This window comes from Periplaneta americana, chromosome 12, assembly GCF_040183065.1.
Source record: "Periplaneta americana isolate PAMFEO1 chromosome 12, P.americana_PAMFEO1_priV1, whole genome shotgun sequence".
Taxonomy (NCBI): domain Eukaryota; kingdom Metazoa; phylum Arthropoda; class Insecta; order Blattodea; family Blattidae; genus Periplaneta; species Periplaneta americana.
The window spans coordinates 162,816,840-162,832,902 of record NC_091128.1 but is presented as its reverse complement, the minus strand read 5'-3'; the positions used below and the strand labels follow the sequence as shown (position 1 = coordinate 162,832,902).

At 37.9% G+C, this 16,063-nt stretch overlaps 1 protein-coding gene across 4 annotated transcripts in view; it reads right to left on the bottom strand.

Annotated features, from left to right (window-relative positions):
* mxt (Eukaryotic translation initiation factor mextil) overlaps positions 1-16,063 on the bottom strand; it is a 69,733-nt gene that overhangs the window by 10,327 nt on the left and 43,343 nt on the right. For all 4 annotated transcript variants that reach the window (XM_069842456.1, XM_069842455.1, XM_069842454.1 and 1 more), the window contains one exon: positions 4,733-4,836. In XM_069842456.1, the coding sequence (XP_069698557.1) occupies positions 4,733-4,836 (104 nt within the window). The remainder of the gene's footprint in view (positions 1-4,732; positions 4,837-16,063) is intronic.

Genomic DNA, 16,063 nt, shown 5'->3' with positions numbered 1-16,063 from the left:
TCCATCAAAACTTGTTGTTCCATACCCAAGAGATCTATAAAGTGAGAAGAGACAGCACGTAACACCTGCACCGGCACCTTGTTCTCTGGAGATCAAGGATCTGTTGGTGTATAAATGAAGCCAGTTTTGTGTTCATTTAGAATTGATTAGGAGGCCAATTATTAAACCCTGGTTGGGACGGCTATCAAATATCTATCTACCCAGTATGGCTTTTGTTTTGAGACTAGATATTTTCAGCATTATTTAAAGCATACTATCTGTGTGTGATAGTATAGTAATTCATGTTATAGAGGATTCTCAAGGTTTTCGTTTTGTAGGTAATTTTTCTTTATCATACTGATGATGTTTAGGTGAAAGGACTTAACCCTCATTTTTCAAATGTGACTTTTTTTTGCTGTAACTGTATAATTAGTTAAAATTTAATTACAAAACGTGAAGATATGTTTTTTGACAATTATTTGTACATTCTTTCATATAAAGTAACTAATAATAATGTGCTAAAATTTAATTATAGCTGTTTCTGAAAAATTTTTCTTTTGTGGGATAAGCCCTCTTACCTGAACACCATCGATATCTTTCGAGAATAATAAAATTAGATTTAGTTTGCGTGTTGTTTTCTATAATTCATTGTCTTTGTGTGCAAACAAAATGTGAATATCTGCATATAAAATTATTTTAATATATTTTTCTTCTACCACTTTGATTCAATTTGTTGGAATTTAATTCCAAACTTTTAATATTTGTGTAGAATTTGAAAAGTACTTAGGACAAACCATAGTCTTTCTCTATGTGTACAAATGTCGAAATTATTTTCTTTCGATACACGCTGTTATATTGTAATATAGACTTCTAATTTCCAAAAATAAAAAATACTTAGAAGAATTAACAAATGAGATAAGAAAGAAATCAAGTTTTTTTTTTAATAAAAAAAGGACACTCTTAGTTTTAGGACTTACGACTCTGAGAGTTGATATGTTGACAGTCACTTAAAAAAAAAAAAAAAGGAAGACTTCTAAAATGGTGATGATGTTATGCTTCTTGACTAGACATCAGTTCCAGCTTCTGCAGCAGAGTGACAGACTAGCATTCATGAAGTTTAGATCGGATCTCTCTACTTTCAACTTTTTATAGTGTAATCGTGTGTTATCAAAAAAAGTTTCATATTTTTTTTTTTTTTACTTACCTACCAGTAATATTTAAAATTTAATTCAAATCAGACAGGCTCTCTTGAATAAAACTCTGCAGAACATTGTTTTTTACTAATGGTGGGTACTTGACTAATCGTCATTCACCCATATGAAACCAGTTGTGTAAACCAGTTTACTGACAGAGTTGTTGTTGTTTTCTAATGCCAGGCGTTTGACATTAAAGTCATTTGACCTCTTGCACTCCAATATTTTTCAAAGATATTATCATGACCAGCCACTGAAGCACAGATTTTGAGGTGTTCCGAATCCATTTCTTGGTTTGAGTTGCACAATGGACAGTTAGGGGACTGATATATTCCAATTCTATGCAGGTGTTTGGCCAAACAATCATGGCCTGTTGCCAATCTAAATGCAGCTACAGACGATTTTCGTGGTAAATCGGGAATTAACTGTGGATTTTGATGCAGAGAGTTCCATTTTTTCCCTTGGGATTGTGTTATCAAATTTTGTTTGTTGAAGTCTAAGTATGTAGACTTAATAAATCTTTTCACAGAGTAATACGTAGATTTAGTAACAGGTCTGTAAGTAGCAGTGCTGCCCTTCTTTGCTAAAGCATCCGCATTCTCGCTTCCCAGGATTCCACAATGGGATGGTATCCATTGGAATACAATTCTTTTATTGAGTGATATTAATTGAGAGAGCATTTTAGTTATTTCTGCTGTTTGAGATGAAGGTGTGTGTTTAGAGACGATTGATAGAATAGCTGCTTTGGAGCCTGACAATATAACTGCATTTTTAAATTTACTGATGTGGCATAGAAGATTCCTGAGACTTTCACTTACTGACAGAGTTGCTGCTCATAGGATGCTGGTCTACACTACACCTGCAATGTGATGATGGAGACTTGTTGGGATGCCACAGGGCAACTGAAGCTCTCGGAGAAAACATCTGTGTTACTTGGACCGTGGGCTTGCACAACACAAGTTACAAATCATGGTACACTCGAGACTATAAGTCCCACAAGACCACCATGGTGGCAGCAAATGTATTGTACCGAATTCCCCCACCCCCTCCTAATGAGGGCTCGAAGACTTACATCGCAGCCTGAAGCTTATTGTGCTGACCTCACTACAGCGATGATTGTTGAATTTTTTTTTTTAGTTGGTTGTTTTACGTTGCTTTATCAACTGCTCTGGTTATCAAGTGTCTGAGTGAGATGAAGGTGAACACCCATGCGGTGGCTGAGTAGTCACACCACCAGCCTGTCATGCACGCGACCCAGGTTCGAGTCCTTGTCAGGTCTGGGATTTTCCAGTGACACTTGTGACAGACAAGGTCACAGTTGCGGTTTTTCTCGGGATTCTCTCGTTTTCCCTCATGTTAGGCATCTACAACATTCCGACACCATTTCTCCATTTCGTCATCATTTCATAGTATTCCCCAATAACTGGTTGGCGATGCACAGAGGAGGCTGGCCTAGGGACGAGAGGTGGTTGCCTGGGTACACAGCGAACCTTAGTGTAGTCAGCCAGTGTGGGTTTGGGAATGCGCCGCTTTTTTACAAAATGTTCCATGTTTATAGTGAGGTATTTTTCAAATGTCCCGGTTTTGAAATAAAATAACATGGGGACCTTATTCTGAAGTCAAGGTGATAACTGAATCATCGAGGAATAATACAAAAAAATTATCAAGAGTGGAATATGTACATATATAAGAACAGCATCTTTTGCAAATTCACTCGATTTATTTTTAATATTACAAAAAGGCCCTTCACATTTACATTTAGCACCTTCCCCACCATTTCATTCAAGTTTGTACTATAACAAGGTTGCATAGAAAAGCACAAGTGTTCCCAACCAATCTTTGAAGCAAGATTCGTCAGCTGGAAGAAAAAAAAAAAGAAAAAAAAAAAAAGAGTTCTAAAGAAGAGAAATGTTGCTGAACAGTTTTAGTTATTAACCTGTACATTAAAAAAAATATATATAAAAAAAATCCTGTTCCTTTGGAAAATAGACAACAAAGTATTGCAACAAGAAGGTTGGGAACAATGTACGGGCAGAAATATAAAAGCAGAAACTTACAATTTTCCCTCATATTATTATTTTTACAACAGTTAAATTAACATACACAAGTGAAAGACAAACAATTTAGTAGTAGAGTTGCAGTAACAAAAAAATATAAAATATAGTATTTAATGACAAATATCCAGTCCTATATGTCAAACACGTTAAACTCTCACGTGCAACTTCACACCACATATGCCAAAGCACGCACCCAACACACATGGACATACACAAAAAGATATTAGTTTCGCTTCAGATCTCCAAGTAAGAGATATGCAAGTGACTGAACAGTAATTCAATTCTTAGTATAAATACTGTTTGAAGTTCCTAATTGCTGCATATTCCTTTAAAATGGTATAGACGCATTAAATGTCCACTTCTTAAGTTGAAATTGGCTATCACTTCTTAGGAATGTGACATCACATTTAGTAAGAATATATTTCTCACGAAAATGCCATGAGTAATGACAGGAAATGAACAAGCGTTCAGAGTCATCTTGCGCAACATAAAATGTAGCTATGGTTAATTAACAAAAGCATGTATCAAGAACACGTGCGGTAACACCACACTTTTCAAGGAGAGTTATGTTTTAGTGATATCCTTTTCAGAAATTTACTGTGTTCATAAAAATTTTGAAGTTACAGTCAAAAGAATGGTAAGAATATAAAACAGCGGTCAGGTTTTGTACAATTTTTAAACATAAGATAAAACTGGAAAAAAGTTAAAACACACTATGAATAATAATTATATTTAAACAACACAATTATACCGAAAAGTGTTGGAAGATACCGAAAAGTGTTTTAAATTGTACCTAAATGGAGGAAGGAAGAAAGAAGGGAAAGCCAAGACAATCATGGAAAAAAGAATCAATGAAGCAATTCAAGAAAGAAGGTCGATGTTGGTGGACTGAGCAGCTTGAATGTTGGGGATTTGAAGACTTCAAAGATGTGCACAGAACCAATTTGTACACTCGATAAAATAGGGTAAGTAGAATAAATTTGTGTGTTACATATCTATAAACAAAGTTCACAGAAAAGAAGGAAATAAAATTATGCTTAGTGAGATTTCTAGGTATAATCCTATCGAACAAGATATACTTTTGTAACAAATTTTCAACAAGACGAATCTTCAGGCCAGAGAATTTAATTTGCCTAAATTTAATTTTTTTCTTTTAATTTAAAAGTGTAATATGATGTCTACTGAAATTTTATTGATATGACAACGTGACTAAACATTTTAAAATAATGAATCTGTACAGTCTGATTTACACTATTACTTTCCCTTGTTTAATTATTATTATTTTTTTTTTTTTGGCCTGCACATCATCATGCCAAGTCAATTTCAGCAAACTATACACGACAAACTGATTCCTGTTGACACAGGTCAGCCTTCAGTTCTCACTTGCATATGTCTCTACATTCAAGCATGCCATGTTAGTGGACCCCAAGCTAAAGTGCATAAATTCTTTGGCCCTGGAGGCTGCACAAGCGTTTCTTGCATGTCACAGTCGGATGAAAATACCTTCTTTGCAATGTTGAAGGACAAAATACGCTCCCAGTCGCTGGGCTCTTCATGACTTAGAGGTGACAAAGCCAGACTCAAAAGAATTTCTCTGGAGTACTTTTCTGAAACAGGAATTAATCAAATACAATAGATTTGTCTTCTACATACAGGATGATTGGTAGCATTTCATTTTAACAACATTTTCAATTATACAGGGGCAGGGACGTCGCTAGGGGGGTGCGAAAGGGTGCGCAAGCACCCCCTAAAAAATCGGAGCACCCCTTTCCGCACCCCAAAGGGCAATTTAAAAAAAATACTAGGCATAAGTTATTTTGAAGAACAAAAACGAATAATTTCTTGGATATGAAAAAACTACGTCCCTTAATATATCGTTATGGATATGCTGATCAATAATAATAATAATAATAATAATAATACATAGTAATATTAATAAACATATATATAGTATGCGCGCAAGTGCATGAGAGAACATTTTGGATTTTTTATTTGCCACATTTTTACAACTCGCACCCCATCCACACCCCCCCTTGCCCTGATCCTGGCGACGTCACTGTACAGCGGTTATTCAGTGAGAGATATAGCCGAGATGCCACAACAGCATTCCTGTAACAGCATAGTGCTCGAGTGTAGGCTTATATCACAAACTGGAGTGAAACACAACACAAATCCTGTAATTCTTTAAGCTACACACAGTATCGAATTGCTAACTTCAAGTACAATTCACTGCAATACAGATTTTATTTAATTAAGTGAGAAGTAATCTAGAAAACAACTAATTTTGGAATTTACTCATAAATTAAATGGTAAATTGGAAACAATATTATTAGGATGGAGAATGACAGAATTCCAAAATGACTTGAAAACTCGTTGCGCCAGACTCTATTGAACTAAGAGTAGTGGTGGTGGTGGTGGTGGTGGTGGTGGTGGTGGTGGTGGTGGCGGTGGCGGTAGTAGTAGTAGTAGTAGTAGTAGTAGTAGTAGTAGTAATTTAGGAATGCAGTTATATTGTCAGACTCCAAAGCAGCTATTCTATCAATAGTCTCTAAACACACACCTTCATCTCAAACAGCAGAAATAACTAAAATGCTCTCTCAATTAATATCACTCAATAAAAGAATTGTATTCCAATGGATACCATCCCATTGTGGAATCCTGGGAAACGAGAATGCGGATGCTTTAGCAAAGAAGGGCAGCACTGCTACTTACAGACCTGTTACTAAATCTACGTATTACTCTGTGAAGAGATTTATTAAATCTACATACTTAGACTTCAAGAAACAAAATTTGATAACACAATCCCAAGGGAAAAAATGGAACTCTCTGCATCAAAATCCACAGTTAATTCCCGATTTACCACGAAAATCGTCTGTAGCTGCATTTAGATTGGCAACAGGCCACGATTGTTTGGCCAAACACCTGCATAGAATTGGAATATATCAGTCCCCTATCTGCCCATTATGCAACTCAAACCAAGAAATGGATTCGGAACATCTCAAAATCTGTGCTTCAGTGGCTGGTCATGATAATATCTTTGAAAAACATTGGAGTGCAAGAGGTCAAATGACTTCATTGTCAAATGCCTGGCATTAGACAACAACAACAACATCATCATAATAATCCGTGGCGCTACAGCCCATGAAGGGCCTAGACCGACCAACCGGCTGCTGGTCTCACGCCCACATGCCAAAGCAGAGGTGGACGATCATCCAACCAGAATGGATGTATCGTGTGGTTAGCACGGTGATCCCCCCAGCCTAGCTGGCATTCGCAACCGGATTTCGCTACCTATCGTAGCTCCCCAAGTGCATCACGATGATGGGTGGGCACCGGTCCCATACACTGGCCGAAATTTCATGAGAAAATTTCTTCCCCCATGAGGACTCGAACCAGCGCGCATTCCATAACGTGAGTCCTAGGTAAGATGCCTTAGACTGAGACGCCACGGCACGGGACGAACTAAGAGTAGGTACTGTTTAATCCAGACAGACCTTTTGATGAAATAAAATCTGATACAAAAAATCATTCTAAAACAAATGTACTCCCATGAGACGAGGTTTACTGTAACTCACATTTCTGGAGTACAAAAAATACTGCAAAATATAAAGCTAAGTAAATTCTGGTCGATGATTTTCAATTTTGTGGCTGCAGCGAATGACGTAACACAATCTACACTGCTCAACACATGGGACCAAACATCACATGACAGCAAAGAGATAGAGGTCTGGCTGGACAATTTTTTTGTGGGTTATTTTATGATGCTGTATCAACATCTCAGGTTATTCAGCATCTGAATGAAATGAAGGTGATAATGCCAGCACCGATAGTTACCCAGAATTTGCTCATATTGAGTTGAGGGAAAACCCTGGTAAAAACCTCGAGGTAACTTGCCCCGACTGGGATTTGAACCTGGGTCACCTGCTTTGGCAGTCAGATGTGCTAATCGTTACTCCACAGCAGTGGATAGCTGGACAATGAAAGTGATCCAGGCTATCACATAATGAGTGACGAAGAAATTTTGGAAATATCACATGTACTTCGGTACATCATAATAATATGATATGCGTAAGTAATCACTTAGTGATTCAAGACGGCGCTCATCCCATCGGATCCCGGCCACTTAGTCACTCGTAATGAGTGCACCTCTGCACATAGTGTGTTGGACATTGTGCCACTGTCAATTATTCTGTGACACAGTGCATGAGAGTAGGCCACCAAAGGGAAAACTGAGAGGCAGAATTGAGGGGATTCGATCCGGCATCGGAGCTGGAATCCAGTGTGGTTAGTGCATAAAGTGTCAGCACATAGAGCTGAAAACCCAGGTTCGAGTCCTGGTGCCGGAGAGAATTTTACAATTCCTGCACGGAAATATCATATGTACTTTAGTACATCATAGTAATTGCACAGTAAAACTAATTGGAATCTGTAACAAGTGCTTTACGAGTTCATTTGTTTATGTGTGAGTGTTTCAACACACTGAATAAGTAAAACTAACATAATAAAAATAATAATAATAATAATAATAATAACATAGGTTAAGGGTGTTTGAGAATAAGGTGCTTAGGAAAATATTTGGGGCTAAGCGGGATGAAGTTACAGGAGAATGGAGAAAGTTACACAACGCAGAACTGCACGCATTGTATTCTTCACCTGACATAATTAGGAACATTAAATCCAGACGTTTGAGATGGGCAGGGCATGTAGCACGTATGGGCGAATCCAGAAATGCATATAGAGTGTTAGTTGGGAGACTGGAGGGAAAAATACCTATAGGGAGGCCGAGACGTAGATGGGAGGATAATATTAAAATGGATTTGAGGGAGGTGGGATATGATGATAGAGACTGGATTAATCTTGCACAGGATAGGGACCGATGGCGGGCTTATGTGAGAGAGGCAATGAACCTTTGGGTTCCTTAAAAGCCATTTGTAAGTAAGTAAGTAATAATAATAATAATAATAATAATAATAATAATAATAATGGTTTATTTAACCTGTCAGAGTTAAGACCATACAGCCTTCTCTAACACTCAACCACAACGAGAGAGTGAGAGAGAGAGAGAGAGAGTGTGTGTGTGTGTGTGTGTGTGTGTGTGTGTGCGCGCGCGCGCGCGCGTGTGTGTGTGTGTGTGTGTGTGTGTGTAAGATAAATAAATGGAAGGAGAGACTGTAAAGAGACAAGTACTGCGGAGGCAGGTGCTGAAAAGTGTTTAAGGTATATAATTATTTTAAAACCACTGATGAGCAGAATGCTGCCAGCCATCTTGATACTGGCTGCAACATTACCAACGTACAAGAAACGATTGCAGAAGCATGTGGTGTGGGATTGAGAACCGTGCAAAGAATATTGTTAGTGAAGGAAAGAGGGTTTGTTTGGTGTCATGCTTACAGTAATCAACGGCTAAGGTCATTATTGTTTTTTGATAATTTAAATTCTCTCCTGCGCTATTTGTATTGCACGTGCGCATTAAGTACAATGTGGCAATGTTGTATGCTGCCTTGCTCTCTCTATCTGTCTGTCTGTGTCTCTTGATGCAAACATTAGTGAACGACCGCCTGCCCAACTGCCGTCAACTCTAGTCTGGATCAATGGGATTTTACTGTACATACTGAAGGGAAAGACAGTTTAGGACAACTTGAGCAATGATGAAGACTACATGGATCAAGACTGGTGATGGTAGAAAACGCATTTTATATCATATATAAAGTTTATTTTTATTCCAGTTTATTAGGCAACAAAATAAAGAAGGAATCCACATTTGGGCTAGCTAAGCATAACAGACTCAACAGAGTAGGTTTCAGGTGATCCAATCCTGATCATGAAACATGTACGTAGTTCTGGAACTTCAGAGCTTTCATATTGCAGCGCAAGATGAGAAACCCAAAAACGTCAAATTAATCATTGTAAGTAAATGACTGAAATCTCATAATAAGATTTCTTTCTACGTCAATACAATATTAAGTATTTGTTCAGTCAAGGATACTAATTAACAAAACAATATGGATTTTAGTTACATATTTATTTCTTTAATTAACTATTTTCGTTTGGCTGAATTAAAGTTTACAATAAATTAGTATTTTTCTTCTATGAATACTCAGGATACAGTACATCACAACATCCACAAACAAAACGAAATAAATACATGAATCACTAAAACTAAAAACAGTTTTCTTCACTGAGATATATAAACAAACCATCAAAGTAAAGTACCAAATGGTTTATACTTATGTGACAGTCCACAATGAGCACTCAAAATATGAGACTTTTACAACAAATTTGAAAGTTTTGCCTATTCACGAAATAAAAGCACACATTTTCTGTATATTTTAATGTAATAAAACCAAATATGAGGCATGAATATCTTATCACCTAGTATCTAGGAAAGTGAGTTACAATTTCTATTCTATATGACAGGAAAATTATAAATTCCATGCACTTTATAAATACAACCAGTTCAGTGACGAGGAGTTTTCATGAATGATTTTAATGATAGGCATATTTGTTACCCTGAGCATTACGAATTCCTGTAAGAGGGGAAAAAATACTTGCTGCACTTTAAAGTACTCTTATATGCTATGAAATGTATAAAAATATGAATACAACAGATGTAATTTGTATATTTTTTAACCTTTCTTACAAATTCTTTTTTCATGTCTTTCACACACCTCATACAGCATGTGAACAAGTAGTCACAAAGGAAAAAGGGTACTTTCCCAGGAATTTGAGACAATCTGCCAATAAAACGAATAAAATTCTTGTATTATTACTGCTATTTTTTGGGTTAAAAATATGTAGAGATGGATAACAGAGTTTAACATAAAGGTTTAGTGGAGCATTTGAAATGGACAGATAAAATAACAAATGAAGGTGTGTTACACAGAGTGAATGAAGAATAATGCTGACACTGATCAGGAACAGACAAAGAAATTGGCTGGGTCACTGACTAAGAAGAAACTGCCTAATGGAAGGAAAGGTGAATGGGAAGAAAAGTTAGGAGCAGAATAAGATATCAGATGATAAACCACATTAAGGTCCGTTACACACTTGAAGAGATCTCACTAGCGAGAAAGAGGCGAAGAGCCTTCCTCCACACACTCAACAAGGTCTTGCTATGATCATTTATGCATTCCATCATGCAGAGAGTATTTTTCTGATTGTAGTAAGAACTCGTTGGGGGAAATAATACAGATTATGTATATTGTCGCACTTTACAAATGACGTAGGAACGCCACTATGTCGAATCTGAATCTTCAGATGATGAAGAAATGAAGTTATATGAACATATTTTGTTAATGAAAAGAAAATGTAGACCTAAAATTGAAGCCAGAAAAATCTGGATAAGAAATCACATTTTATCTCAAGAAGATAAAGACGAGTTTCAGTCAATGAATTCGGTCTTTAGGATTTGGATGATGATACGTTTAGGCTTTATTTCAGGTTGAATAGATCTCAGTTTTTTGCAATTCATGATATGATAGAGAATTCTTTGCTATATTCTGATTAAAATTATGTAAACTGTTAAGACATACGAGGTCTATCTAAAAAGTATCCGACCTTTAATTTTCCCGAGCAAAGTAGTGATTCTAAGGCGACGCCACTGTGCATGGAGGAAGGAGGAACCGTAATGTGCATGCTTGAATTTTTTCACCGCATTCGCTTGTGCCAGTCACTGGCTGGTGGTCGCCAAGTAAGGTGCTGTTCTAAGTGTTTGTCGGATTTAGTTTTCTCGCAAGATGACTGAATGAATTGAGCAAAGATACTGCATCAAATTTTGTCAAAAGCTCGGTGATTCTCAAAGTCAAACAATTCGTAAGATTCAGCAGGTGTTTGGGGAAGATGCGATGGGTGTAACACAAATTAAGGAGTGGTTCAACCAATTCAAAGATGGCCGCACATCAGCGGAAGTGAGCAGCGTTCTGGCAGGCCCCAAACTGCTCGGAGTGCAGCTGTTGTTGAGAGAGTGCGAAATTTGGTGATGGCAGATCGTCGTTTGACCGTGCGGGAGATTGCCGAAGAGGTTGGAGTGAGTAAAGATTCTGCACATGCAATTTTGCGTGATGATTTGAACATGAACCGAGTGGCTGCGAAATTCGTGCCCAAGTTGTTGTCCCCGGAACAAAAAGACCTCCATCGTGACGTTGCACAGGACCTTCTGGACACCGCCTACACTGATCCTGGGTTTCTGAACACCGTGATAACTGGAGATGAGTCATGGGTGTAAGGGTACGACCCAGAAACAAAAAGACAGTCGTCGCAATGGAAGCATCCCGAGTCTCCAAGGCCGAAGAAAGCGTGGCAGGTGCGAAGCAAAATCAAGGTGATGCTGACTGTTTTCTTTGATGTCCGTGGAATTGTGCATCACGAATACGCACCGGAAGGACAAACGGTGACAAAGGAGTACTATCACGATGTTCTCTGGCAACTCCGTGATGCAGTTCGGCGCAAAAGACCAGACATGTGGACAGCGAACAACTGGCACTTGCATCACGACAACGACCTCGCACATTCATCCCAATTGATCCACACTTCCTTGGCCAAACATGGAATTACAACCGTTCGCCAACCTCCCTACGCTCCAGACTTGGCTCCTTGCAACTTCTGGTTGTTTCCAAAATTGAAGACACCACTGAAAGGATCCCGTTTTGAGAGTAGAGAAGAGATAATGCGGAACGCGACGACGGAGCTGAACACCATTCCAAAAGAAGACTTCCATAGGTGTCTCCGGCAGTGGAGGGATCGGTGGGCTAAGTGTGTGCAAGCACAAGGGGCCTACTTTGAAGGGGATTAGGGTCCCAACCCCGTCAGGTATTTGAAATATTTTTTCTGGCTAAAGGTCGGATACTTTTTAGACAGGCCTCGTATAGATACAATTTCAAATGTTACAATTAATACTATTAAGAAGATCATCAAAATAAATATAGCCCTAGTTATTTTCAGATTATCTGATATTTGTCTCCAGATTTCTTCTTTAAGTTTTTCTCAATGTATCATTTAAATAGACCTATGGATGACGTACAAGTGTGAGAAGTTACTCACTGCAATTATTATCAGCCATTTTTCCTCATTGTCAATGTCAATAAAAACGATACAATACATTCAACGCCATCTGTGTTATTACTTAATCTTTTTCTCCATTCAATCGTCAATGAGTTTAAACGTGAAACATCTTCGATAAATGTGTTAAGAAAATTCGCTGAGCTACCAATTCCAGCGAGAAACTCGCTCGAGGTTTTCGCATCGAACGAGAATCTCTTCCAGTATGTGGTCACCTGTTTGAATTCATGTTATCAATCTTTGACTTTTCTCGCTAGCTAGACTCTTCAAGTGTATGATGGGCCTAAGATGTATGGATCAAATGCAGAGACCAAGGGGAAGGCAGAAAATAGGGATTGAAGAATGCTGGGTTTGCAGTGGAAGACCTGCCCTTGGGCAGAGAACTATGAGTGAATGAACGAGTACTGCTTAGTATCAAATTATAGTATCAAAATTCGGACACAAAGAATTTCTCTAAGGCATAGTAATATCAAACATTCACGTATATTAACACCTATATAAATTACCTATTTAATACTTTAGTTGACTTCTATAGAGCAAAATCAAGTATAGACCATATACAACAGATTTTCAGTCAGAGTTCATTCAGATTAATGTAAAGAAGCAGAAAAAAATCTATTTTAAATCGATACTGAATTAGCATTAGAAAATCTAAAAACCAGATACTCAGAAAACTTTATCCTTGTCAAAGCAGAAAAAAAACATACCAATTATCCTCATTAGAATTCGAGACAAGGAGGGGAACAATTAACACGAGCATTAAGTACAACAACTATGAATTACAAAGAAGAAAAGAAGCAAAGTACTCTGCAACTATATTTAGCAAAACAGAACTCATATGGAGTAAACACACAAATCACAACAGAAAAATCAATCACAAGATTCACTCCAATGAGAAGCTAACAAGAGTAGATTGAAGATGCTCTAATGAAACCTTAAACACAACAAATAACAGGTACATTAGAACAATAAAATAATGTGGAGAAATTTCAATAGTAACTGCAACTAAATCATATTTTGAACCAGCACCAGCAATGTCTTAAAACTGCATGGTCATAGTTCAATTTTCCATGCGCGTACACATGCAATCTGGGAAGAATATTGAAAGAATCAAGTTTAAAATGTGCATTCAATTAAGATGCATGCAGATTTTGTGTCTACATGGTGCGCCGTTTTGAACATCATTTTCACTGCATGATATATATCTATTTTAAATATCAATCTTGCCTGCATTGCTTGAATGCGTGAAGTTGAAAGAAAAGTTTAACAGTATAGATCATACCTGCACAAACAGCGCTCAACGAGCACGCGCTCCTTTGGAGCGCGAGAGCCGTATTTACAGCTCACAAGAGGAAGATACGTCAGAATGACATAGACTTGCTATAGGTAGAGGAGAGGGAAACGACCACTCAGTTATCTAGTGGAGTGCAGTGTGTAGGCCTATTCTCAGTAACTGTTTCAGGTTGCTTACCTAATGCTACAGTACAGTATGGAGGAATCTAAAAGAATGCAACATTTAACGATTTACAGCTCGAACTTATTGATCTTCAATGTGACCTAGGAGCTAAAGATCCTTTGAATAATACTACGAGCCTGGTTGAGTTTTACAAGACTAAACATTAGCAATAATATCAACGACTACACAGGCTGGCTGTGAAAATGATTGCTATGTTTGGCTCAACATTTATATTTGTGAGCAACTGTTTTCTACAATCAACTTTAATAAAGGCAGAAATCGAACATCTGTAACTGATGTTTCATTACGATCAGCAGGCTACTGTTCCTTTCATAAAACCTCGTGTTGATGTATTTATAAATAAAAATATAACAAAATGATATTGTACTAAGTAGCTATAGAATTTCTATTATTTTTGTAAAATAAATATTTCTTTATTAATTAATAATAGTCCAAGATAGTTTTGCAAACACTGAACGGGAATTCACTTCATAAACACTCGTAATAGTACTTCGTTTTGTGTATATTTTGTACGAGATCACCTCTTCTTCCAGTCCACCCTTACATAGAGCACAGCTAATATCTGCATTCCGCTCATGAGCCGTGAGCAGGCTCAGAGAGCGCAAACCTTGTGCAGGCCTGGTATAGATGCACCTAAAGACATCTTCCTGTAGTACCCATTTTTAGTATTCTATCTCCATTCTTCTTCCTTTTTCCCCACTGGAATCTATTCAGTACACCTTCTTTGGCAATCTATCTTCTAAAGAAGATGTATGAATGGACTGCAATGGTAACTACTATAGTCGCGACGCTGTTATTCCCGACGTGACTCCTCGTCTTTGCTTACGTCTTGGGAAGTGAAAACTCTATAAAGTCTAGGTAGGTAGTATCGTTCGCCATTTTTGTTCTTTTGTTGCCGAGCTACCATACGAGGAATCTATTTCCAGCACCGTTAAACATTATCATGTCATAGCTTCTATGATAATAAATCAAACGCACTGTAATTCAGCAAATAATTGAGCGGCAAATAACGTCTTCGTGTACCTTCTGTGAACGCCAACAAAAGAGCCAAAATGGCGGGCGATTATATTAAGTATTTATCGAGCCTTAAAAAATGAATAACGTCTTCAACAGCGAATCACAAGACGCACACATTTAAATGTAGCCGACCTGCAACGCGATTGGCTGCTGGAAATTAGAGCGACAGGACTATAGTACTACTGTACTACTACTACTACTACCACCACTAATAATAATAAGAAGAAGAAGAAGAAGAAGAAGAAGAAGAAGAAGAAAGAGAGAGTAATGTGCTTATTATACAGTGATATAATAATGGGTTATAAACGATCTTACATTGTAACATCTAATTCAAATAGAAAATATATACTGCATGTTCCCCATTAGCAGTGCTTGTAATGACTAAGTAATGGAAGCTCATAGCAACTTTCAGTAATCACAGTAAACATGGTGACATCTTCTCAAAACACACAATTCACTACTTGCATCAGAATACTGAAATTTTAGCACTGTAGCACATTTAATGATCTGTGTGATAGTTCTATGAAATGAATCACACTTTTCCATTAATATGACCAATGTTATTGTGATACGAGATGGTATTTGTTTCATTCAGTTATAACAAGAGGTGTGAAATTATAGCGTTAATTTTTTATATTCTGACGGAAGGCCGAATATTCTCAGCACTTCGGGGAACTTCGTGCGCGTCCGGCAGAAGAGAGGGGGCGCAAGGCGGCACGGACGTGACAAAGGGAGAGGGGGAAGTAAAGCAGCTGGTGACTGAGGGGAGAAATCCAGAGAAGTCTAGATAGGCGCCATCTTCTCGGCATCAATAGAAATTTCGACAATAATCACTTCCTACAATTTAATTTAAATACTCCCGTCAACAATGGGATTTCCACTCCACAAAGTAACACAGTATTCGTTACTGCACTCCACAGACGACAATGACAATTCACTTGGATTATTGCGAACAGCAATGTACTGCTAATCTCAACTAATGTTCACAAAGCACTATTTACAACACAAAACTGTCAGTTCTCAGTTCACAGTTCGTTTGCTTTGGCTAGTTCTTCTAGCTCAGTCACTCAAGTTCACAGTATCTCGAACCCAAGACCTTCAGAGACAGTCCACTGAACTTCGAACTCAGGTCCCCCAACTGTGGTCCACTGCACTCGAACTCAGGACTTCCAGCGACAGTCCACTGGCCAGGACGCTCACACAGCTGCGGACACACTCAAGTCAAACTCCGGTCTCGAAGCTGGCTTCACTGCTACACAAGACTGACTGGCTTGCTGTCCAAC